The 26380-nt window shown below is 43.3% G+C and overlaps 1 protein-coding gene across 5 annotated transcripts in view; it reads right to left on the minus strand.

The window, feature by feature from the left end:
- SMAD1 (SMAD family member 1) overlaps positions 1-26380 on the minus strand; it is a 42423-nt gene that overhangs the window by 11192 nt on the left and 4851 nt on the right. For 4 of the 5 annotated variants that reach the window (XM_077300184.1, XM_077300187.1, XM_077300186.1 and 1 more), the window contains exons 2-4: positions 15555-15629; positions 14513-15108; positions 692-949 (exon numbers count right to left, since the gene is read on the minus strand). In XM_077300184.1, the coding sequence (XP_077156299.1) occupies positions 692-949; positions 14513-14912 (658 nt within the window). In that variant the 5' untranslated portion in view covers positions 14913-15108; positions 15555-15629. The remainder of the gene's footprint in view (positions 1-691; positions 950-14512; positions 15109-15554; positions 15630-26380) is intronic. The other variant, XM_077300188.1, reaches the window with a different exon arrangement.

The raw sequence follows: 26380 nt of genomic DNA on the forward strand, positions 1-26380 counted from the left end.
GGCACGCCGGTGACTCAAATGCGCATGTGCGTTAGTGCCCCTGGTGGTGAAAACGCACATGTGCAGTTGCCGCACATGCGCGTTACCGCCCCCTGGTGGCGAAAACGTGCATGTGCTTGCAACTGCGCGTGCGCGTTTTCGCAGTACCTGGGCCGTCGGCTCTCCCCTCACCCCGGAGGCGGTCCCTGACCTGAGAAAGGTTGGGGACCATTAGTTTAAGAGATAAACATTGCTGAGGTCCCACAGTTTCAGAATGCTTCCCTTGAAGACTGGACAATGCATGAGCATCTACTTGTGGATAATGCTGAATCAAGCCAGTCTCCCAACCAGACTTTGCTACAGGATACATTGCTTGTTCAGAGGCTAGAAATGCAAAGGATCAGAAAAAAGGGGTAGATGCAAAAAGTTTGCTTTTCAGGCTTGAGGTTCTCAGTGGGATGCAGTTTTCCCACCTTACAGGCCTTCAGATTTCTATCAGAGCTTGAACAACAACACTGGCAATAAAGCTTAACATGCAACTCCTAATGTTTACTGGGCAAAACATTGCAAGCATTACACTACCATTCCAAAGATCCCATAGTAAAAAGCTTTTGGAACACATGGGAACAAATAATTGTTAACCTTTCCAGCCAGTGCCTCATGCTTTGGAACCCGGCCCAAACCAGCTGCCCTGGGCCTCGACATCTCTTACCTGGCATCTGAAAGGGACTTCCTGGGTCTGAACTGACGGGTGAGTGAGGATAGGTGCCACTACTGCTTCCCGGGGAATTTGGGTAGCTGCTGTTGGGTGAATGAGGGAATGGGTGACTGTTGGGTTGCTGAAAAGAATCTGGGAAAGTTGCATTATGAGGCATGTGAGGTTCATTTTGTCCCAAGTTGCGAAACTGAGCCAAGAGACTGTGCTGAGGGTTGTACTCGCTGTGTCTTGGAACAAGCACTGGAGGAAGAACTAGAAAGAAGACAAAGAGAAAAAAAGATTAAAGAATTCTGTTCCAAAGGCCCATCTGCAGAACAAAGGCAAAATTATCCTGTACGTGTGTAAATGAGACCATCACCTTCTGGGAACAAGAGGGTCTAAGCAAGAACTCCTTATATCAAATTACTACATAACTTAAATTCATAGTGGACACAGTGGCTGCCAGGCTCCCAAAGTCAGAAGCTCAGTTTTCATGGCAGCTAAGGGCGGGGGGAGAAGGTGGTCATGTGTTGGGGGAGAAAAGGAGCTTGCTGGGATCCATTTTAATCAGAAAACACAGGCCAGTATTTTCTAAAGCAATATTTGTCCTTTTGGGGATTTGGTATTTTGCTAACGATACATAACGGTTTGCAACGCAAAACCTTGCTAATGAAGACATTCTTCTAAAGACAATGATAATAGCCTGCAGGCTGGGAAAAGAGCTAGGAGACAACAGCTGAAAGTTTATTTTTAGCTTAAGCAATGTGCTAAAGGTTAATATTAAAACATTACTCATTTAACTCTACACCTGTTTGCTTTATTCGTGGAAGGCGTTCGAGCATTATGTGTTGCTTTGTGTTGGGAGTGAGCACATAAGTAGCATGGTACACCTTGGAAGACACGACAGCCTCACATCTCAGGGCTTGCCTGACTCTAGCCTGGAGTCTCTATTCTCCTGGGACAATCAGGTCATTAACCCCCCCCCCCCCGCAAAAAGCAAGAAGTGGCAAAAGGTCTGGAAACCCAAGACTCACACATCCCCATCTTCACTTGGAAGCTAGGTCCCACTGATTTCTTACTTCCAGGTGTGCAGTCAGGTTACCACTTCCACATCTCTGCCTTCCACATCCTAGTTGTGGAGGCATAGTGTAAAAAAGGGGAGCTCAAGCCCCCCCCCCCATAGCACAGGAGCTGCAGCAGCACAGCCAAACTTCTTCCTGCACCATAGAAGAATTACTGGAAGCTTCTAGGGTTGGGTGCTTCGGACGCCGAAACACCCAACCCTAGAAGCTTCTCTAGCTACAGTAGAGTAGGGATAGCCACACAGTTGGGGTCTCTCATAAGTTTTTAATGTTACTTCTAAGTTGTGGGATGGAGCCGTGCTAGAGCTGACACCTCAGCAGAAGCAGCAAAACAGGAGGGGGAGCTGAGTCCGGATCCCCTTCAGATGCATTGTGAATTTACAGATTTACCAGATTAAGGACACATTCATATGTAAAGCACAAATTGCACAACGAACAGCTCGGGACTGGATTTTTCCCTCCAGTCAAGGCCACCCTGCAAAGTAGTTTCCCCTGAGATCACAAGTTTGCCAGGAGCCGTCCACTGAGCGCCATGGATGGGCAGCAGCAGGAAGCTGGAATTTTGTACATGCAACATCCTCATTATTTATTTTCCACAATGGAAACAAAAACAGGACCCTCAAAGACCTATTCATTTAAAATATTTTTCTTCCTTGCCCATAAGGCCTTAATGTTGCATCTTCATTTCCTCTGAAGACACCAAGCCCAAAATAGCCCACAAGCCCTGATTTCTGAAACCAATCAGACCTTGCCCACTCACTCTCTCATATTTAAACAACAGCATACGAAACACTGTTGCATGCCATGTAATTTACTGTCTCCAACAACCCCTCCCCCCAGCATCACGATGCTTCAAGCAATCCGAAAGCGGATACACTAAACATATTTTCCAAGGGCATAGAAGCAATGGATTTTCCAAGCAGATAAAAGGGCAAGGAGAAGAGGTGTCACTATGACTGTTTCCGCACTGGGAACTTCACTGCCCCAGCTCTCGTGCAGGAGCACAAATAGGGGGCGGATGAGGCACATCGGGCCAAATGCTCCCCCGTGTGGGTGCAGGGAGAATGGGGCAACCTGCCATGACTAAAACTCCAGCCTGCAGTCCGACATGAAACCTCCAGTGCATAAACAGTCTAAGAGTACAAACTTACCCTTAACAGCTCATACACATCATGCCACTGATCTGAGACTCTCCCTTATTGCTCAGCAATGTAGAGCTGCACATCTGGAATTCTCCTTTCTATTTACAACAGGCTGAGAACAGCCTCTTCCAAACTACTAGGAAGGGTGTGTTTAGGAACAGAGAACCAGCACTTGCCTAAGGTCCACAACTGCTAAGAGGCTTCAGCATGGACGGATGTGCCCTAGCAAATTCAGGTTATCCCTGTTACCTGTTAAACCAGACGCTGCTGACTGTCCTTGCATTCTTAACCAACATCTTGTGATTGGGAGCTCTTCCTGTGCAGCCTCAGTCCAAGAGCCACATAGAAGGGGCGGCTCTACAACAACTCTCATTACAGTCCAGGACAACTGAAGCCATTTTGTCCTCCTATGTAACTATTTCAAAAAGTACAAAAAGTACACCTCAGGTGATTTGGGTCTTATGATACCATCCTTAGAAGATGCTGTGAAACCTTCAGAGTTTCCAACAAAAACTCTGCCTTTAGCTGGGCAGGTAATTATTCAGTCTATTTTTTTTCTTTAAAAAGTCTTAATTTGATCAGGTTAGACATGTCCACTGTATAAAATAAATTGCTAAGATTAGACACAGCAGGGGAGGAGGTTGATCTCAGAAGTAGCTGCCAACCCAGTGGAAGAGGCATAATTGAGGAGACAGCATGAGACTTGTGCTGTGCTAAGCCAGGAACACCTGTTGCTACAAAATAATCAAGAGGCATAGATCTTTGAGCTGAGGAAAAGCTGGAAGACACTGAAGGCTACAGCTGTACAGATAACAGTAACCCTTCCCTTTCTTGCCCAGAAGGGAGTCTTTCTCCTTTGCTAGGAGTTAAGTTTTATTCTGGAACTGGATACAATCTCTATAGCTGGTCATGTCTGCCTTGTTGATCTATTGAAGACTATGCACCTAACATTTTTGGGTACAACTTTACAGGCAAGCATCTCGATCTTCTAACCAGTAGATACCAAACACTTGTCCCTCTTCATTCTTTCCATGGGGAGGGGCCATGGCTCAGCCATAACAAGTCTGCTTGGCATGCAGAAGGCCCCAGGTTCAATCCCTGTCTTTCAGTTAGAAGCACCAGGTAGTGGGTGATGGGAAAGACCTCTACCCTGAAGCCCAGCAGAGCTGCTACCACTCTGAATGGCAAAGACTAACTTTGATGGACCAATACTGTGATTCAGTATGAGTCAGTTTTGTGTGAGTTTCATTACACATGGGTAGCAGCCACACTGTGTAGAACATCCTCACATCAGGGCATGCCCCAAGCAGTAATCCTAAGCACAGATCATCGTGCCACGTAAACAATGATTCAGACAAGCCTACGCAGAAGAAATTATTACACTGCAGAAGTCTGCGACACAGTATGTATCACTGCTTCAAATTGGTACAAGCTCTTTTAAAAACTTTAAAAGGGCTATCCTAAACAGAATCCACTGGCTTCAGTATAGTTCATAGTTTAGTAGAGTATTTCTGTTCAGGACTGCACTGTGAAAAAGCTTAGGAACACTACGGTTTGGACTCATCAGGGACTCTTACTCCCCTCTTACCTGCATGAAGCTTGCATAACTTTCAACAGCTGGAGACAGACAGGAATGGTAAGGGGCTGCCTTGGCTGCTAGAGTCAGCTCCTCATATGTCATTTATGAAAGGCTAACAGTTCCTATCGGTCCTTGTTCAGTTTAGCTTCACACACACACACACACACACACACACACACACACACACACACACACACACAGAGCTCCAAGTGCTTCAGATTAGTTTCCTTTGTTCCATAATCCTAGCCAAAATACAATGCCATTCCACCTGTTGCTGCACTATGAGGCTCCTGCTAGAATTCTGTTTTTTTAAACTTACTGAAATGGTGGAAACTAGAGATTCTCTAGATCAGAGAGAAGCAAAGCAGTAAGATTTCCTTCACGTAAATAGGAATACATCAAAACGGCACAAATCGTTTTTGTCCATTACCCTCAGTCCTTCTACATGATCACAGCCCATTTCCACCACCCAAGGATTTTGTTCCAAGGTTTAGGTTACATTCATAAGGATGAGCATAAAACAGTTCATGACCTTAAATCGGGCACAAATTTGGTTGGTTCCCCCCACACCCAACCCAGGATCGGAGGAGGCATCTCCCCCTGAAGCATTTCCCAGCATTTTTGCCCAGCTGGGTTCAGGTCATTTAAATTGTCTGTTTTGCTTCCCCCTTCCAAACAGAGGGAAGCAAAGCCATTTAAAACCTCAATTTCCCCCCCCCCCAACAGAAGGAAGCAAAATGGAGGTTTTAAAAGGCTAGCAGCTGTTTCTGTCTCACAGCAGAAAGGCGTATGGACATCCCTGTCCGCTAAGAGGCTGAAACACCAGGGCTTCTGGGTCATTTGAGTCCGGAAACACACTGAAGGCCGAATGGAAACAGAAATTTCCAGTTTGTGTCCATCCCTATCCATTAGGACAAGTTCCAACCTGGATAGGCCAGGCTAGCCCTGGTTAGCATTTGGGTGAGAGACCGCCAAGGAAATTCAGGGTCCATATGCCAAGTCAGGCGACAGCAAGCTCCCTCCGAATGTCTCTTGACTTGAAAACCCCACAGGGTCACCACCTAAAGTCAGCTGTGACTTGACAGAGAAAAAAAAGAAAAAGAAAAAACAAAACAAGTTCCTAAAGACTGAAGTTGGCTAGACTGGGAATAAAAATGATTAGTAAAGAAGAGCTATTTTAGAATATCCTTCAGCCCTACACTTCAGCCTATACTTAATACAACTAAATAACTCAGAAGCGGCATTGCCTTGTCAGCATTCAGACCTAAAAAAAATATTATTGGATCCACTGGATTCCCTGCCCATAGTACTGGCTCAATTCATAAATGTTCTTTTTGGGAACAGGAAGAAAATCATGAATGGCTATAAGTTATATACGGTTGTTTATCTATAACGGCCAGTGTTGCTATGCTTTACGTCATTTGTGTTAAATGGGCTAAATGTGGGACATGAAGTACGGACAAACTCCAGTGTTTGCACCGTTCAGGCTTGTATATTTGTCATCTTTTGATAGCATCATGAGCTAATTATTAACATATATTTAAATTTGAACCAGGTTTTCCTCCCCGGAAAATGCCTACTGCTGCCAGTAACAGGCCCAGGCAAATTGGAAAGAAGCCCACACTATCTTAGGCTGCTTATAACATGCTTCAGCAGCAGAAGAATCAACTAGTTAAGGCCATTTGCTTTCTTACGATTATGACTTGAAATCCAATGATGTTTCTGGGTAGCTATGAAGCCAAACATTCCAGACAAACAGTTCAAGGAGACAGCTCAAGCTGTGCTTGATTGTGGTTCTCCACTACAGCTGAGGCAGCTGGCACAACCAAGGAGCAGAACTCACACTTCAGCTAGCATTATCCTGCTACATTCCAATGCGCATCCCAGAACTAGGGCTGTAACAAGATTTGCAAAGTCGTTTCAGTTCTCACCCACTCTTCAAAGGAAGTTTCAAATTGCCATAAAGTTTTAGCAACAACTGGATCACATTTCGTATCCCATATCTAAGCAGCCCCAGGCTCCTTGCAGGTGTTAAGACCGAGCAATGGCATCAGAGGTACTTCTTACAGAAAGGCAAGAAACCAAAGGAAAACATTCCAATGAATGGGCATGCAACCATCCATTTATGGGTATACACTGAGGAGACACTAACGCCAGAGTAGAATGAGGGCACAGCTGTCAAATTTAGAAATCCATGATCTTTCTCTCCTTGCTTCTTTCTAGTCTCCTGAGCCCAACATTAGTTTCACAAATATGGTCCATTTTGATCCTTCTCTTACAACATGGCCATGCTGCATCGTTTACAGCAGGGGTAGTCACAACCTGTGGTCCTCCAGACGTCCATGGACTACAATTCCCATGAGCCCCTGCCAGAAAACTCTGGCAGGGGCTTGTGGGAATTGTAGTCCATGGACATCTGGAGGACCACAGGTTGACTTCCCCTGGTTTACAGTACACATGATCACGATGCTTCAGTCAGTTTCCAGCAGAATGCAGTGTACAGCAGCAGATACTTTTGTCCTTCAACAAATACTTTGAAGCAATAGGTGGTACAATCACGAGATGAAGAGCAAAAATATTATTCTGGGGACAAGAGAACGTTTTAAACCCAGATTTTTAAAAAGGTGGTCTGAATTTGATCCCAGAGTGTTAAAAACTATCCATAATTTCTTAAATATGACTCTATTGCATAAAAAAGCCATATAAGAAAGAACCATAAGGGGAAAAAATTAGCTTCTGATGTTAAACATAAGTGACAAAATATGCTCAATGCACAGCCAGGGATGGGGGAGAGCACATGACACAGCAGAAGCTAAAACAGGTCTTTTGGCCACTGCCTGAACAGGAGTTCCTCTGGCAATCTTAAGAATGCTGACTTCATTAAAATTCATTATGCAGATGGCTAAGCACTATGCCTGGTCTCAGTAACCTACTACTAGTTCGTTCACTACATGAAGTAGTTGTCCCACCGTGAAAGTATATTCACACTGTTTATTTCATCAGGACTGGTCTATGGCCATTCTAGGATTGTTTGCTTTTCACTCATCTGTTTACCGCAATTGCTTTCATGGATGACATGCATGGGAGATGACGCTGTTAATTTTCATGAACCTCTTGATGGCTTTCAATTCCACCAATCTTTTGGGACACTTTTGGGGTTGGGTACTGAGAAACACTCTTCTTTGGTTTCAGAGCGTGGTACTAGGGGACTGCTGCTCTACCTCTCAGTCTCTGGCCTACGAGGTTCTGTCTTGTCCCGCATGCTTTTCAGCATCTATATAAAGCTGCTGTAAGAGATCATGCAGAGATCTGGGCTGAGCTGCCACAAATCAGGATGATACTCAGATCTATTTTGTGTTTCCAGCAGATACCAAGGAGGATGTATTAACTGAACAGGTGCCTGGATGTGGCTTGGAATGGCTGAGGGCTAACAAACTGAAACAATCCTGATTAAAAAAAGGAGGTGGCTACCGATAGGGGAAAGGAATGACACTTGAAATGAGTTATCTTCTATTCTGGGCTGGGTTACAAGTTTATAGTTTGGGGATGCTCCTAGCCCTGGGCTTCTGCTGGATAAATAGATGGCAGATATTATGCTTGTGGGCTGTATGAAAAGCTTTAGCTGCAAGCTGGTATGTTTTGTTTAAAAGCCTGAATGCCTGTCCAGAAAATAGCTGAATTTCAGAAAGAGAAACTTGATTAAGACAATCATTTGTAAAGCAATCCACATCAGCCCATGTTATTAATTCTTATGTTTGAGAATTCTCACGAAATATTTCAAGGCTGCCAGTTTTAAAGTTGACATCTTCTCTGGCCTGCCATTGGTTGACAAAGCACTTCCACTTCCCATAGGCATCCTTTTTCTGCCCTTTCCCTTCATTGAATCATCCTGTTTATCTCCCATCAGGTCTATTACCGTCCAGCATTCCCTTCCAAAAATAATGCTGGCAAAATAGGAGACTAGTTCACAGCTGGCCTGTTCTGCTCCCTCTGGGCTTTAAGTACAGCTTTGCCCTCTGGTCAAACTCAGGCCAGGGGACATGCAACACAACTCTTCCAGGTGCAGAAGCTGATGATGGGAGTGCACATCAGCTGTGTACAAGAAGATTGGATAGCTTTTGTTGTAAAGACACTCAACGTTTTCTTCATCAACTTCCAATTCTTACTAGGATTTTAGCAGCTGCACCTGGGGAGTGTATGTGTAATAATATTAACTTCTTTATCAGATGTGAAAGCTACATTATAGTGTAACCAAGGATCTAATCTTGATAGGACTGACCTGAAGTGTAGCAGGAAAGTGGAAAAGTTAGGAAAAATAATATCTGTATTTAAGATGAAGAAGAGATGGTTTTTATGCCCCGTTTTTCGCTACTTGAAGGAGTCACAAAGCAGCTTACAACCATTTTCTCTTCCTCTCCCCATAACTGAGGTAGGTGGGGGTGAGAGCAACTGCTTTGTGAGAACAGCTCTAACAGGAATGTGACTAGTCCAAGGTCACCCAGGTGGCTGCATGTTGAGGAGCAGGGGAATCAAACCCGTTTCACCGGATTAGAAGCCACCACTCTTAACCACTACACTATGCTGGCTCTCAAAAGCTACGTCCCTCAGAAATAATGTCACACATGCTCATCTTCCTGGTGTCTTTGCACTCATTGTCCCTTCAGATGTACATTTTACTTCCGCCTTGCAAAGTTGTAGCCAATTAAGTAGAATGTAGTCCGCATTCTAAAAAGGCTTTGCAGCACCCATTGCCCTGCATGCCCCAGGAACATCAGGAAATTACCCAGGTGTAGCACGGTACAGCTGGTTATCAAGACACCAGGCACAAAGTACACCAGGCATCTACTGAATATGCTACTAGAGGACCAGTTTTTTAAAACATCAGGAAAATGGAAATCTCTTCACATCCCTCATTGTACCTTGAATTAGAGTCAGTTTGGAGTAGTGGTTAGGAGTGCGGACTTCTAATCTGGCATGCCAGGTTTGATTCTGTGCTCCTCCACATGCAGCCAGCTGGGAGACCTTGGGCTAACAACAGCACTGATAAAGCTGTTCTGACCGAGCAGTGATACCAGGGCTCTCTCAGCCTCACCCACCTCACAGGGTGTCTGTTGTGGGGAAAGGACAAGGAAGGCGACTATAAGCCACTTTGAACCTCCTTCGGGTAGAGAAAAGCGGCGTATAAGAACCTGAAGAAATGTAGCTTATTATTATTAAACCTGAAGCAATGTAGCACTGTTTGTGTGCAAGCAACAGAACTTGTGCAGATAGTGGACTTGGAGGGGGGATCGCTAGAGAACAGGAAATGTCTTGCCATGCTGGGGAATTTGTGATTATTGTTCACCAAGCAGCACTCTAGTTTAATTTAAAACTACCTGTGCCATTCCAAAGTAGTATTTTTTAAACAGAAGAATCAGCAAATCTGGAGAGTGCCTTTTTGTCTTCTGCTTGACAGTTCACGGATAAACTACTACAGAAAACACTGCTTCCTCCCATCAAAAACATGCAGTCAGGTCTTTAAACTGGACTCACTTGCGTCACCCTCTCAGTACCACAAAAACACAGTTCCCAGAAACTAGTCCTTAAAAATGGCATCAGTGCCCATCTTCCCCTTGTTCAGGGGGTGTAGGTGCAAAAACGTAACAGTGTGCCGTATTACGTGAGAGACATAAGTGGCTTTAAGAAGGGTGCAATTCTGCTTAAGATCTCACTGTTATCAAGTTATCCATCCCAATGTATCCAAGGAAGCCAGAAATGAGTTGTGCTTGCTACATGTTTGAAAACATGATCAGCCAATTAATAGAATGACAGAACTGACGGCGTAAGTGGTTAGGAGTGCGGACTTCTAATCTGGCGAGCCGGGTTTGATTCCATGCTTCTCCACATGCAACCAGCTGGGTGACCTTGGGCTCACCAGAGCACTGATAAAGCTGTTCTGACCGAGCAGTAATAGCAGGGCTCTCTCAGACTCACCCACCTCACAGGGTGTCTGTTGTGGGGAGAGGAAAGGAATTGTAAGCCGCTTTGAGACACCTTCTGATAGAAAAAAAACAGCACGTAAGAACCAACTCTTCTTCTTCTATATTTAAATTTATATCCTGCCACTCCCGGTAACCAGCTCGTGGTGGGTAACAATTAATAAAACCCTGTAACAATAACATTCCAATAAATACCACTAAAACATTCAAAAATAATTACTTAAGGTGGTAAAACTCTCAGCCTTCCCATACCTGTACACCTGCTCCTGGGGTATCAAAGGGCTATTGTCAACGAAGACACATGCTGAGGGGGGAGCCCGTTAGATCTTCCTGCACTGGCCTCAACCATAAACCCAGCGGAAGAGTTCCGTCTTACAGGCCCTATGGAAAGCTGTTGATTTCTGCAGGGCCCGCAGCTCTTCTGGGAGCTCATTCTGCCAGGTAGGGGCCAGGACCAAAAAGGCCCTGGCCCAGGACAGGCAAGCTTCTCTGGGGCCGGGAACAACCAACACACTGGTACCCACAGAGCACAAGGCATAGGGCGACAGGCGGTCCCTCAGATATGTGGGTCCCAGACTGTGAAGGGCCTTGAAGGTCAAAACCAACACCTTGAACTGGATCCGGGCGGCAACTGGCAGCCAATGCAGCTGCCCCAGCACAGGCTGGATATGAGCCCTCCAAGGTGTTCTTGTGAGGACTCTAGCAGCCGCATTTTGTACCAATTGCAATTTCTGGGTCAGGGACAAGGGTAGGCCAGCACAGAGCAAGTTACAAAAATCTAGTCTGGAGGTGACCATCTCATGGATCACCATAGCTATATGCTCAGAGGACAGACAGGGCGCTAGTAGCCTTGCCTAGTGGTTATACTTTAGATTTTATTTAAGAGCACTTACGTTTGCTTGTGTATGTATATAAAATTATTAGCACCAATAAAGTTGTTAAAAGCAGAACAGAAGCATGAAACATGATGAAAATCTGAAAATAACAACTGGTTTAGGACAGTCTCATTCAACTGCAGACTCTGCAGCTTAAAAATTGTCAAGTCCTTTGTGAAAGAAACATCTGCCAACACAGAGGTGAGAGAATCATTGGCCTATATGGAATGTAGAAATCTCTACTTCATCTTGCTTCACTGCCTAGAAGATTTTAACATGCCTGAAATTTACACTGCACCAATACCTCCCCAGGTGGTGAGAACAGCAACAAGTAAGATCTCCACATTGGTTACGTGGGTCGCAGCACTATGACTGAGGTGCCCTGGAAGTCAGGAGGATGTCTTTCCCTTCGGCCTATGAAAGGCACACTTGACACACTCCTAAAGAAATGATTCGTTGGAAGCTAAAAAATCAGCTGTATCATGAGGATCTATCTCACTGGGACTTTATATTTTATACAGTTTATTACTGTATTGAGTGTTGATGCAAATCACTTTAGCCTCCTCCTGGGGAGGAGCTGTTGAACCCAATTAACAATAAGCATTTCACCTCGTTTAACATTACTTGTTTAGTTTTTACCAATTTGGTTCCAAGGATCAAAAAAGTTTTCTTGGTGCCCTAAGAACCCAAAGGAAGGGACAATGCTTGCAGTACCTTTTCAATTAACTTTGATTATTAAAAAAGAAAAGAATTACAGACACCAAGGAAGCCTGGAATGACGTGGCTGCAACCTGAATCACATGCAATAAAATTTTAAGTGAACATTTAGTACGCATTTGTAAAAATTAGTCCTGTGTTTTACAGGGTGAAAGCTGGCCAAGTGATAACTGGAAAATCTTTTCTATAAAGCATAATAAAGGAGACAGCCAGAAGTCTATTCCAGAACGAGGCAAGGAATGACTGCACCATCATGCTTGGGGAAACCATTCATCCATTTTACTAGAACCAGATAAGCAGAACAGTCACACATCAGATTCAAAAGGCATGTTTAAAAGTCAGCACTCTACATTTGACAGTTTTTAAACTGCAATGCTATTGTGTACACAGTACAATGACAAATAGCTAACTGTTGCCGATTATCCAGAGCCATTACAGGCATGCCAGCAGAAGGCACTTCTTTCCGACAATTGTGTCAGAGTGTTTGCCAGATGATGAAAAGGTTTCTCCCAGCACGTCTTCCTCCTCCAACCACCACCACCGTGCAGCAGACAACCCGGAAGTAGGTTAACAGAGCCTGGATTCAGGAAGTTTTGAACTGCTGATTACGTAAGTTACTTCTGCCCTTCCTCCACTACTCTCGTTTTACATCCCACTTTTGATTAAAAGATCTTCCGACCCTAATAAGGTGGTTTCCAAACAGGGTCTCCCTGCAGCTGGTATGGCTACATGTTAAGCATGGTGGGAATAGGGCTTCCACACAGCAGGTTCCCCAAACGTTTCCTTGCCCGGTACCCCAGCAGTAGCTATCCTCTCTCCTCTGGACCATTAGGGCTTTTGAAATTATAAAAAGATCACTACTGAAATACTGATACACTATTGTAATAATAGGAGGTACAGGCTCTTGGAATATTCAGCTTTAATTTCTCCTTTTTAACAAAGGTAAGTCCTGGCCTTGTTGCAAAGAGAGCCTTTCCCCCTTATATCTCCACAAGGGAAAGGACAAAATATTTACTGTTTTTTTTTTTTAATGAACGAGGAGAACTCGGAGAATCTGTCCCATTTATTATCAACAGTATAGTGCTACTCTAGTGCAATTTTAAAAACATATATAGAAAGAGCACCATAGTCAAAAGTGGGAGAAAATGGCTGCTGTGTAGACCAGAAAAAATGTGAATTTTCCCATGCACACAGCAGCCACCCAGGTTTGACTGTGATCTCTTCCAAATTTTGGAGCAAAACAAGTTTAAGAAAGATCAAAGATAAGCTGAGGAACCCCTAGCACCATGATGCTGTGGGGAGGCCGTAAAACCCCACTTTAAGATTGCAACAGAACTGGGAACAGTTCAGGCAGAAATGGCCCAAAGCAGGGGTAGTCAACCTGTTCTCCTCCAGATGTCCATGGACTACAATTCCCATGAGCCCCTGCCAGCAAACGCTGGCAGTGGCTCATGGGAATTGTAGTCCATGGACATCTGGAGGACCAAAGGTTGACTACCCCTGGCCTAAAGCATTATTTTCTAGAGCATTAAGCAGAGCTCTTGGCAATCTTCCTCCTCAGTTTTAGGGCAGAATTGATCAACTGTTCTTCCAGACTACTAAGCAACCCACTAAACAAACAGTAGCATTCATGTATAACTCTTTAACCCTTTTTCAAGTGTACCATTTTCTTTTTCATCCCATATCTTCCAATAGAGCACATCTATGGAATTCATTCCCTACCCATCTCCTTTACTGTAAGTTAAAAACAACCCATTGTGTACAGAAATCTAGGACTGTGTGGATGTAAGATTGATCTAGTCCTTGCCCCACGCAAAACTTCAGATCAACCGTCTTGTTTTGGAACTGGCTTTCCCAAAATGGGATAGGTGAGTACAGACATGTAAATGCTCTGCTGAAAAACCGGCTCACAAGCTTTAACATGAGACATACTGACAACCAGTATGGATGCATGCTATGTAGTTAATGATGCCATCTAAGATTCACATTCACTTCATGTCTCAGCAGAATGCACAATGCACAATAAGGAACATAGACCTACTGCATATTTATTTTCATTTCTTTTCCAATGGGGACGTGCTCATTACTAATCAAATTAATTATTAAAAGGGTAATATGTAGCATTCAACACACATGCAACATATATCCAACATGCAGTCTTGAACACATGTGCGAACATAGACTATGAAGTACCACAGTTTGCCTTCCAAGTACTTGAAGTTTATCTGTCTATTTGAGCAGGCATAAGAGGAGCGAACTTTGGTCTTAAGACAGTTCAGTAACAGAACCAGGAAAAGGGAAACAAAAACCCTACTTAAAAACAACCAATTTAGCATCCCACTGAATAATAGATCCAACTTCAGCAGCTCCATCATCTTAAAAAATTATTGTAGCTCAGCTATTGGAAAACATATGCATGGGCAGAAAAAAATGAAAGGGAAAAAATATAACGAAGGTACCTACCAGGACTCTCCACCCGCTTGTAATGATAGGGATTGATGCAAACTTCCTTCTGCTTTGAACCAAAGGGAAACTCACAGCATTCCAGTGGTTTAAGTTCATGGTGGCTCTGCAGGTCTGGCCAGCGCCACACACGGCAATAAATTACATGGGGTAGCCCCTTCCGATGAGAAACTTGAAGTCTGCCATCTAATGAACGAGGAATTGTAACACAGTTGCTGGGCTGACCCGGACAGCTTAATGCTTTCTCCAGCTCTTCCATTGCTCCTTTTTTCTTCTTCAGTTTTTTAACCAGGGCATCAACAGCTTTCTCTGCCCATTTCTCCTCTTCATCCCCCTGTTTCCACCCCAGCAGCCTTTTAACAGCTGGGCTAGTGAAGGAAAACAGGCTTGTCACATTCATGGTGGCTTGTCAGAAAAGGGACTTCCACACAAGTTCTAAAGGGTAAATCCTACCCGTAGTTGCAACAACAGTCCTGCTCAAGTTTATACTATTCCTTTAAGCTTCCTTATCCCAAAGCCTTGAGAAGTTGAAACTAACATGCCAGCTTGACAGCTGTGAGCTCTGGTCCTCTGGTTTCTGGATCCAAGTCAGGCATCTACAGAAATATAAAAGTGCAGAGAAGCAAAGACATGTTGATATCTTTGAATAAATACAGTTTAAAATACGGGTAAGTCTATCTACAGGGCTCAGATAATTCAACATCTGTCAGGTCATCTTTGTTTATTGTAAAATTCCGGGAAGATGCCTTAAGGTGTCTGTCTGGAAGAGCCACTTTTTGGTTCATTCATGAGTCAGAACACTTCCTGTTAAGATGAAGCCTGCTTCTCATCACCTATTTACTAAAGAAGGCATTAAAGCTTGCAAGTTTTATTTTTCCATCCATCTTTACAGCAATTAAGAAACTGAACTTCATGAAATGCCTGTATACAATTAACGAACTATTCAATATTCCAGTTCCTAATGTTCTACAATCAGATTGTTACCATTAGAGTTTGAAATGTGCAAGTGGAAGGAACGGGTCAGAACTACGCAGAACATCACCTTTGACAAAATCCTTTCAGGTGGAGCAGAGAATCCGTTTTACACGCAGAAGGTCCCAGGTTCAATCACCAGCACCTTCAGTAAAGAAAAGAAAGAAGTAGAATAATTGGTTTTTATACCATGCTTTTCTGTAACCTTAAGGAGTCCCAAAGCAGGTTACAACCGCCTTCCCTTTCTTTCCCTAAAACAAGCATCTCGTGGGGTAGGTGGGGCTAAGATAGTGCTGAGAGAACTATGACTGGCCCAAAATCATCCAGCAGATTTAATGTGGAGTAGTGGGGGATCAAACCTGGTTCTCAAGACTAGAATCCGCTACTCTTATCCACTACAATCATGCTGGGTCTCAGTGAGTGGTGTAATTGATGAAGTAAAAGACTTGCCCCTGGAGAGCTACTGCCAGACAGAGTGGACAATATAACTCTGGTATGATGGCTATAGCCCTGTATAAGACAACGCCATGCAATAATCATTCCTGCTTAGGATCAGAATTCCCACTGACTGTCAAGACAAGCCTGTTACATTATGATAATTCCATTAAAAAGCTTCAAGAACAGTTCTTGAACATCTTCCAAGTAGTCCACAATTACTATCTCTAAAGGAATTTTAAACTGCCATGACATTAATAAATCAGGACGCCCCAAAACAAGTCTACATATTCACTGGGCAGTATTTTAGTAATTAAAACACTTGAAAGCAGCACATTTAACTTAAGGCATCACTTGCATTCAACCAAGGACTTCAAGGTTCTTGGACACACGTGCTTCCTCTACCCCCTCCTCGCAATTTAGGACTCAAAGACTTGACTGTCCACAGCAAGTCCTAGTGGTCATTGTTCCCAGACCACAAACAATGTGGTTTGAGTCCAGCCTGCAAAGGAGACCCTGCATGGGAACTGTGGCTTGCAGCCTGGGAACCATAGAAGAACTGCTTGTTGTGTATTAAGAAGCCTCCAAACTCTAAGCTGCAGGTAGAGAACGGGGAGTGCCTGATCCCAAGGGACTTCCTGTAATTTGTATGTCATTACACCTGAATGATAAAATTACTGGAGCTCATCCTTTTAAAGCACAATCAGATTCCTCCGTGTGAGACAAATCTGTAGAAAGGTCTAGAAAAAAATGAGTACGTCAGGGTTTCTTGAGGGCCCTGGAAGGGTTAATTATTTTTGATATTTTTTCAAAGTTGTTAAACATTTATTGGGTGATATGACTATATATGGTCATGTCAAACCCTCATCTCTCAAAAAGACCAATGATGGGCCTGAAGGGGGTGGGAAGAGGAGGGGCCCCAGGTGGGCATGTATACTGCTATGCCTCCCAACCAAATTCTTCTCAACCCCTGGGTTTCTCAAAACCCTGGTTGAAAAAGGCTGCATTAGAGAATCAGTCTCCCACCCAAAGTTTAGCCAAGATGAAGACTGAGCAGAAAGTGCTTAGAGGCCCTTGTTAACGAAGCCCAATGTTGCAGTACTAACTCTCAGAAAACTACTGTGAAAGCAGTTTTAGCAACAGGGCCTTGGTAGTCTTTAAACAGCACTGACCAGGTTTGGGGAATAATCTTGATGTTTTGGTGCTTAATCCTCATGTTCATCCAAGGTGCACAAATGGAAGGCAAAAATACTTGAAAATAAATAAAACTAATAAAACCCTTTGATTTCTATATCAACTGACTCAGAAACATCTCAGAAATCATACGATTCTTATTTTGGAAAGTAATTAGAAAATGACATTGTTCCAAGATGAAGAAAAACATGGCACATTATGCTCTCCAACCAACAGTATTAAATTAGAGAAGTGGGTGGAGATTCTCATTTAAAAAAATCTTCAAAGTGGTATCTTACTACCGAGTTTCTGACAGTACATTCCAATTGCCTTTCTGCTACTTTTTGTTTCTGCTATACATCATTTCCTGTATTACTCTGTACATAAAAGTATCCTTATCAGTTGGAAGTACAAACAACAATTAACACTAGTCTGCAGATGACACACTACACCCATTTTTCTAAATAAGTGTACCCTTCTGAGGAAAATATTATGCTTCCGTATTTCTAACAAGTCAGGAAGAATCCCAAATTGGCATCAAAGGTTACAGGTAATTCAAGGGAGAGATCAACTGCCACAGAATTGACTTGGCTGATGGGAGAAGAGACCTATCAAGTTATTTAGATACATTTCAATAAGTATCACAACTTTTGTTCTTTTCTTACCAGCTGCACTAGGACACAATTATTCTAAAAACAAGAATACTTGGAATTTTAAAAAGGAGTTATTACATCATGGAATCATCAATCCAACTCTTAGCACAGCCCAAATTTGGCCATTATAGGCAGTATTAGTTATGGTGGATCTCTTTATTAAAAAACTAAATTTATGTCCTGCCTTTCTTCCCTCATAAGGGTCACCAAGGCGGCCCCAAGGCAGCTAACAAATTAGAATATATACATGATAAAAATCAAATTTCAAAACCATTAAGATTGCCCTCCCCAACTAAACAACTAAAACCAAAGCTAAAATATGTACAAACTATAAACACAGCAATTACAACATTGGTCAGAAAAGGGAGATCATTGAGGGTATACCAAATGGAACAAAAAAGCTTTTACCCCAGGCAGAAGATGGCAACCGAAGGGGACAGAGGAATCTCCCTGGGGAGAGAGTTCCAGAGCTTTGCTATCAAGAAAGCCCTCACCCAGGTTGCCACCTCAGGTTGTTTGTAGTTCCAACTGATCACCCAGGTTGCCACCTCACTAATCTCACAAGGCAGGGACACCTGAAACAGGGCCTGTGAAGATGACCAAAGTGGTTGGATGGGTTCATAAGGGGGTAGGCAGACCTTCAGACATGCTAGTCCCAAACCGTATAGAACTTTTCTAAGGTCCTGAATCAAAGGAGTTCCCTGGTGGACAGGCTTGATGCTCAATCTAAGAGTTTACCCTATTAATGTGCTTCACAAATCACTTTAATCAAGGCTCTGAATGGGATTTAGGACACTATCACATATAAAAATTGCTGTAATTATAGGTAATCTATAGCAATCTAGCAAAGGTTTTATTCAATGTACTAAGTAGTATAAACATCTGTACCATAAAAAAGCCAGAGGGGAATGGTGGAAGGAGTTGGGACTTATTGCCTACCTGATTGGGCCCCTCGGGAGTCAGTCACCCCAGAGCACCAATCAAGCTGGGGATGGCCCGCCCCTAAATGCTTCCACCTCCATGATTGGTCCTCAAGAGAGGGCACTCACCCCCACCCCAGAACCAATCGGGCAGAGGACATGCCATCCCTGACTGTTGCCCCCTTTGCTTTCCAGTAGCATGAAGAGGCAGCAGTCAGGTAAGGGGGGCCCAGCCTGAGCAGCCCCATTGCAGCCTCGCCAAGATTTGGTGGGGCTGCGCACGTGAGAGGGTGAGGTGGGGAGTGCCTGCCTGAGCTTACCCCTGCCCCGACCAGCCTCGCTGCGGCCTGGTGAGGCCTCAGTGGGGCTGCCCAGGTGGATGGACAGGGGAGGTGGGAAGCACCCACCCGAACTCAACCCCATTCTGACCAGCCTCATTGTGACCTGGCAAGGCCTCAGTGGGGGGGGGGAGTGGGGAGTTCCCATCTGAGCTAGCCCCCACCCCGACCAGCCTTGGTGTGGTCTGGCGATGTTTCGGTGGGGCTGCCAGGAGGAGGGGGGTGGACGCTAGAGCCCATTGTATTTTATTGTGATAATTCCTGAGCGTGTCAGGTTTTCTGTTTTGTCTAGCTTATTATCCAAATCAACTGACAGGCCTTAATACTGTGACTATACAGAGATACTTTAAAGCCTAACCAAACCTTCCATTGTTTACCACACTTACGGTTTCTATTTACAATTTGTTTTTTTCTGTTTCTAAGGCAAATCCCAGGATATATGTACTTTGGTAACATTCTACACAGCAATCTGCAGCTCTCTTCATTGACTACTAACAATGCTGCTTAACAAAAATTCAGGCACTCATACTTTAATTTTATGAATACGTCAAATGGTACAATCTGACATACTAACAATTTATGAACGATACATTTTATACTCTTAAAACAATAAAGTAAGCTTATGTTTAAAAGCATCTCCACTTACACCCCCCCCCCGGCCCAAAAGTAGAGAAATCCACCCACATCACACGCTCTAAGATTTCCAGGAAGGTTTTATCTCTGTTTTAAAGCAAGAATATTCCACATTTACTACACTGGCAGAAAAACATAAATGTAGCCACTGAAGAACAGAAAGCCACAGGATTCCACTGTTTTGCTTTCCCTAGAGATCCTGTGCCACTCCCTGCAGTGATTGGTACAAACACCTGTTTTCTGAAGGCAGTTTTACCCACTGGGTGTGTACGTTAACATACACAAAGGCAGGATAGCAGACTTTTCTGTCTATATTTAGATCTGCCTGGTCAGCTGTAATTGCATAATTTCATCAGGACCTTCTGAAACGGAAATACATCCATATTCATCATAAGCATCAAAGGAAACATCTTTACAAGCCATATCCTTTTACAAACCAACACATGGTCCCCTGCCACTCTCCCAATTGTTGAATTCCCCCTTTAGGAAGGGCAGGGAATTTTATTTCTTTATCAATTGCAAAGTCATTTCCCTTTACAGTTCACAGCACAAGGAAGGTGGAGCTTCCTTCACAGGTGAGCAGACAGGAGAGAAAATCATTTGTCACTAGTTACTCATCACAACTCCGAAAATCTACTGTTGGAAATTCAGAGAAGCAGCAAGTTGCCGAAACATTCATATCAGACTGGCAATATAAAACTTAATCTTGATCATCACAAACTGCAAGAATGTGGTAGAGAAATCTAGTGTATTTCCATGTGGAAGACAGAAGATCCATGGTGAGGTTTTGCAGTAGGAAGCATCTCTAATGGAAGCTTGTCTGTTTTCCATCAAGCTATTGGGGCTAAGCAGCCATCTCATCAGAAGAAGTGGAAGTGCTTTTTTTATACCCCACTTTTTTTTCTTTCTTTTTTTTACCAGAAGAAGTCCCTAAGTAGCTTATAAACACCTTTCCCTTACCTCTCCTCACAACAGACATTCTGTGAGGCAGAGGCCGAGAGAGGTCCTGACAGAACTACTCCACAAGAACAGCCCTAAGAGAACTGTGACTAGCCCAAAGTCAGCCACATGGAGGAGTGGAGAATCAAACCAGGTTCTCCAGATTAAGAGTCCACTGCTCTTAACCATTACACCAAGGTGGCTTTCAGTACACCATACTGGCTATAATAATTTAAATCACCGGGAACCACTCAACGCCTTTTACTGAGGTGGGGGGGGGTGGTTTACTCCTCTACTCTCAACCACTGCCCTAGAGCTCTCTGATCGCTATGGTAATGTTTAAACATCCCTTCACAATAAGATACAGACACACCGCAACAATGAAGTGTGTTGTAAAGGGCCGGGGGGGGGGGGGAAGAGAAGGCGTCCTTCGGGGCCCACCTCCAATTAGTCGAAGGACCACATGTGGTCCGCGGCCCAGAGGTTGGGGATCGCTAATTTAAATAACCAACTTATCCATACTTGAATCTCTTGGTAAATACACTCTGTTTCAAGGAAGAAGTCAACCAGATTTAAAAAAAAAACAAGTAGCCCACAACTCTGCAGTAAATAAAGGTACAGCAGTTACCTTAAAAAAAAATCAAGAAGCATATTTGTAAGCATCCAGCAGACATTTTTCCTGAGCACATTTATTCAGTACAAAGAATGCCCCTCTGTCATATTAAGTTCCCACTTAAAACAGCCACTATTTAGCCACATTTCATACCTCAGAGGTGTAAAGAGATATAAATACGCAAGTGCAAGAGATGGCATATGCCTCTTAAAAGAAATAAAAAATAAATCGTTTAGTATAGGCACAATAAACACGCAAAGGCATGAAAAAAGGCTGGACAATCTAGTCAATGTTAAATGATTATTCTTGTCTGTTTTTCTTTTTGTTCTTTTTTCAAATTTATTGGCATCTTCACACAAGCATCATATGAATAACAACCCCTTTCAAATGTATTTTCATCAGTAGCAGAGACACGCAAAGAGGTCTAATGGGCTCTGAAGTCTACTTCAAAAATCAATTAATTCTCAAAATTGATGACAGTAGAAACACCCACAAAGCCACTTGTAACACTTTTCATGAATTTTTTCCCAAGGGGGACCTGCTTTCAATATGGCAAAAGCCCAGGTAGAAACATCAGGTCCTCCAACAATAGATTATACCAGACCCCATTACTATGAGAGATCTCGCTTATGTGATACTTTAAGAAACTTGACTGCATTTTTAGGGGAAGATGAGCATATTAACCTCTGTTGAGGGGAAACCACTGAGGAAAATTCAGATTATGAAAACGAGAATTGTTCCTGGGAACTTGTTCTGGTAACCCTTTGCTGAAAAATAAATCAAGATAATATTGAAGATATTGATCTTTTGCATATTGATGCTTTTCTTTAATTCTCAGCGTTTTGGCACAGGATTGTTTATGGACTTGGCTGTTGTATGGCTGAGGAACTACAGTGGGGAATGACTACTTTGCCAGGAATAGTTTACCAGAGAGAACTTTCATCATATTCCCAGAAACCAAACAGATGATGAAACCTGAGGATCAGATCAGCACAGAAACAACAATAAAAAGTCAGGGGTTCATTGTCTGAGACACTGAAGCACCTGGAATTTTTCTAGCCTGCTATGAGAACCATTTGTGCTAACATTTGATAAGATACAAAAATATTCCCCCTTGACATTTGATGTTTCGGGGGAGGGGAGCACAAAAGGATGGGGGGGGGTTGATCACATAAAGAAAAGTAAATATGCAGGGTGAGATTGCACTGCAGATCATAGGGCACATGATCTTCCCTGTATAAAAACAAGAAGGATGCAAGGAGGAAGAGGTTCTAGCAAGGAGGGGCCAGCATGCACAGCTCAATCTATAGATGGTTGGAAGGGATTCTGCGGCAGAGGTAACCTGAGAGAACAAGGACTGCAAACAGTACCATGTCCCCCAAATAACAGTGAGAATCAAGGCATTTTAGGGAACCTTCTCGATTCCTCAAAAGCATATTGTTTATCCCAAAATGTTGCCAGGTTCAACAGAGCCCTAGCTAACATAGTCCTTGAAAAGAAACTAGAAACATGCTCCTTACAGAGGGAAGCTTCTGTTTGATAACATAAGTCTGACTCTATAAGAGCATTAAGTTAGACAGCAATACACCTTACAAGTTGGCACTGGATTAAGCTGTGCCATGACTTGTATTCTGCTGGAGCTGTATTAGCATGGAGACTGCATGCATTTTGCCCATGTAATTAACAGAGCATTTGTATAGATTTATACAGAGTTGTTTCTACAGCAAAATTTTATTTTGCTTTGTAGTTATTCCATGAGCAGAGTAAAATAAATAACAGATCTATAATGATTAGACTCAATATTCTAGGTGGGAATAGTCTTGTCCCAGGTCTATGGAACGCTGTGAAGTACTTGGCTGTTTGCATGTACAAGCTGGGTTTCTCTAAAGCAGAGTAGGTTAACTTCCCTTTATAGCACGCCAAGGACCAAAGGACATAGGAAGACTTGTTTCAGCTTCGAAGGTTTTTTGTTGCGTTTTGAAAATAGGGTTCCTTTTAGTGAACACAAAGTGGGAGCAAGGTGAAATTTGCATATTCTATTCGTTAATCAAATTTTACAACAAAAAGTTTTCCAATTTAAGTTTAAACTTGCTGAAATAGAAGAGCACAGTTTTTCCACATACTATCAGTATGACAAAAGTGGTAAGACAGGTACAAAAGGTAGTTTTTGGCTGGACTGCAGCAAATACATCTTCCTCTCATTCTCTCATACAGGGCAAATGTGTTCCCCATTTTTTAAAAAGGGAAAAAGAAGTCTAACATCTACCACCCAATCAGTTTAACATTGGGACCAGGGGGGGTTTGGAACTGATCATTAAACAGCCAATGTGTAAGTACTTAGAGCAGCCTTTTCTGACCTTTTGACCCTGGAGGAGTCCCTGAAATAAATTTTCAGGCTTACGGGATCCTCAGAAGTGATGTCAGCTGGCCACACCTCCCTGCCATGCCCCCTAGAAGTGGCATAACCAACCACATCCTTTGCCCCTCTTTCACTCTCTCCCCTTGTATTTACTACTACTATGGTGGCGTGGCTTCACGTAGGCTGGAAAGAGGGGCAGGAGCTGAGATAACTACCTGGACTCCCCCATATCATGCCACAAATGACTCCCCCCCCTTGATTTTTACACCCTCAGCCTACCCACCAAGCCCTCCAGGTGGAAGCAGGCAGTTCCCTTGCTTGTGGATGTTTAGGCAAAAGAGGACCAGCTGGGAGCCCCCTCTGAGTCTCCCGAGGATCCCCAGGGGTTCACAAACATCTGGTTGGGAATCCCTGACAGAGGATAGCGTGGTGCTTAATAAAAGTCAACGTAGATTTCTCAGAGAAGTCTAATTTTCTTTATTTCTTTTTTTGATAGAGTGACTAGTTTAGTAGATGCAAGAAATATGGTGATATATCTTGATTTTAGTAAGGCCTTTGATAAGATCCCCCATTATATTCTTGTGAGAAAGTTAGTAAAAGCAGGGATGGACATCACAATCTAATGAATTTTTAATTGGCTGGCTGATAAGACCCAAAGCTTGATCGTCAGTGGTTCATCTTGGAGGGAGGTGACCAGTGGTATACCGCAGGGTTATGTGCTGGGGCTAGTATTACTTAACATTTTCATTAATGATTTGGATGAGGCAATAGAGGGTACATAGATCAAATTTGCAGATCAGACTGAATTGGTTGGGGTAGCTAATACCCTAGAGAAAAATGCTACTAGTCAGGAAGATCCAGATAGATTGGAAAATTGGGTCACAGCCAACAAAATAAATCTTAATACGGAGAAATGTAAAGTATTACATTGGGGGGGGGGAATAAAACCGCCCTGAGCCTCAGGGAAAGGCGGTATATATAAATATAATTAATTAAGATATTATGCAGAAATATAAGATACGAGCAGTGATCCCCAACCCCCGGTCCGGGGACCGGTGGCAGTTCGTGAAATTGTCAAGCATTGACCGGTCCCTGGTGATAAAAAGGTTGGGAACCACTGAGATAGAGGACATCTGGCTTAATCGTAGTACATGTAAAAGGGACTTCTGATGGACAATAAGTTGAATATGCGCCAACAGTGTGATAGGGCAGCTGAAGGCTAATGCAATATTAGGTTGCATTGCTAGAAGCATAGAATCTAGAACAGGGGTAGTTGAACTGCGGCCCTCCAGATGTCCATGGATTACAATTCCCATGAGCCCCTGCCAGCATTTGCAGAGCCGCAGTTCGACTACCACTGATCTAGAACATGGGAACTTACTACTCTATTCTGCATTGGTTGGACCCCATTCAGAATATTGTGTCTAGTTCTGGGTGCAGCAGTTCAAGAAGGATATTGACAAGTTGGAATGCATTTAGAGAAAGGCAACTAGTGTGGTTGAGGGGGCTGGAATTCAAGCCCTACGAGGAAACTGCCCTTCGAGACACCTGAAGCCTGCTGGGTCACTGCGGCCCATTCCCAGTTCTCTCAGACCTCTCACAGCCCCACATCCCTCACAGGTTGCTATTGTGGGGAGACGAAGGGAAAAGGTGTTTGTAAACCACTTTGAGACTCCTTTGGGTAGTAAACAGCAGGGTACAAAAATCCAGCTCTTCTTCTTCTAAGGAGCAGCCGTGAAAGAAGCATTTGGCCACAGAACATTTTATCAATAGTAAAAAAATGGAGACAGAAGAAGCAGGGTAGACGCCTGTGTACTGTAACTACCCCATGTGTATTAGGGCAGGGGGACAAGAAAGGAAATGATGTTGAATGCAGAACTGGGAGGAATTGGTTGCCATGTAATTTCCCCCTATGAGTCTCCAGTCTGATTTCCCCTTCACATATCTGAAGACATGGCTCTGGAAAGCTCATCTGTAACCACTATGCCGCAATTCCCAAAGGTCAGTCCTCTCCCATACTCAATGAACATTCTGTACCACAGGTTCTTGACACCCATATCTCAACACCCATGCCCTCATTTGTCACCACACCCCCATAACCTCCCACACAACACACATTCAACCCCATGCCCTTACAGACTGGACAACTCCTCCCTTCCTCTTCCCACTGCCAAGCTCTAGCGCCCGTTGTATTCCTAGATACAACATGCTTTGCCTCTAGTTATTCCATAAAACAGATTTTTATATTGAATATATAAGCCTGTTTCTATAATAAGTTGATATACTATTTGGTACAAAGGAAGAAATTAGAACTTCACATTTCATATTTGACACCATCCCTAGTTCTACCGTACTATCTGGTATAAAGGTTATGGTAAGTTTGCTATTCAAATAATCTTATACACTAAGAAAAAGTTTACAGTTCTGAAACTTAGAGGAGATTCAAGTCAATGCTTAACCTTGTGCACGAAGCATAAACCCAAACAAAAGAGGTCTTGCAATGCTATCAGCTGTCAGGCAATCACTAAGAACACCTTTAGTATTCATTCTTCTGCACATGCTTGCTACATGATAGTTAGGATTATCTCTATTCACAGAGATGAGCTCCAATTTATTTTGGGATATACAAAATCTAGACATCTGTACCAGTTAAAACTTTCTCAACACACCAGGGGATGCCTATGCAGGTTCTTTAGAGCTGAGATACTATTCACAGTGGTGTCCCCCACCCTCAGATCATAAGGCCAGCCAAACATTATTTCCTCCAAGCTTGACTGTATTTACTCAGCCTCATGTATCTGGCACAGGTGTTATAGTAATAACATCCCAACCA

The sequence above is a fragment of the Paroedura picta genome, chromosome 10, assembly GCF_049243985.1.
Source record: "Paroedura picta isolate Pp20150507F chromosome 10, Ppicta_v3.0, whole genome shotgun sequence".
Taxonomy (NCBI): domain Eukaryota; kingdom Metazoa; phylum Chordata; class Lepidosauria; order Squamata; family Gekkonidae; genus Paroedura; species Paroedura picta.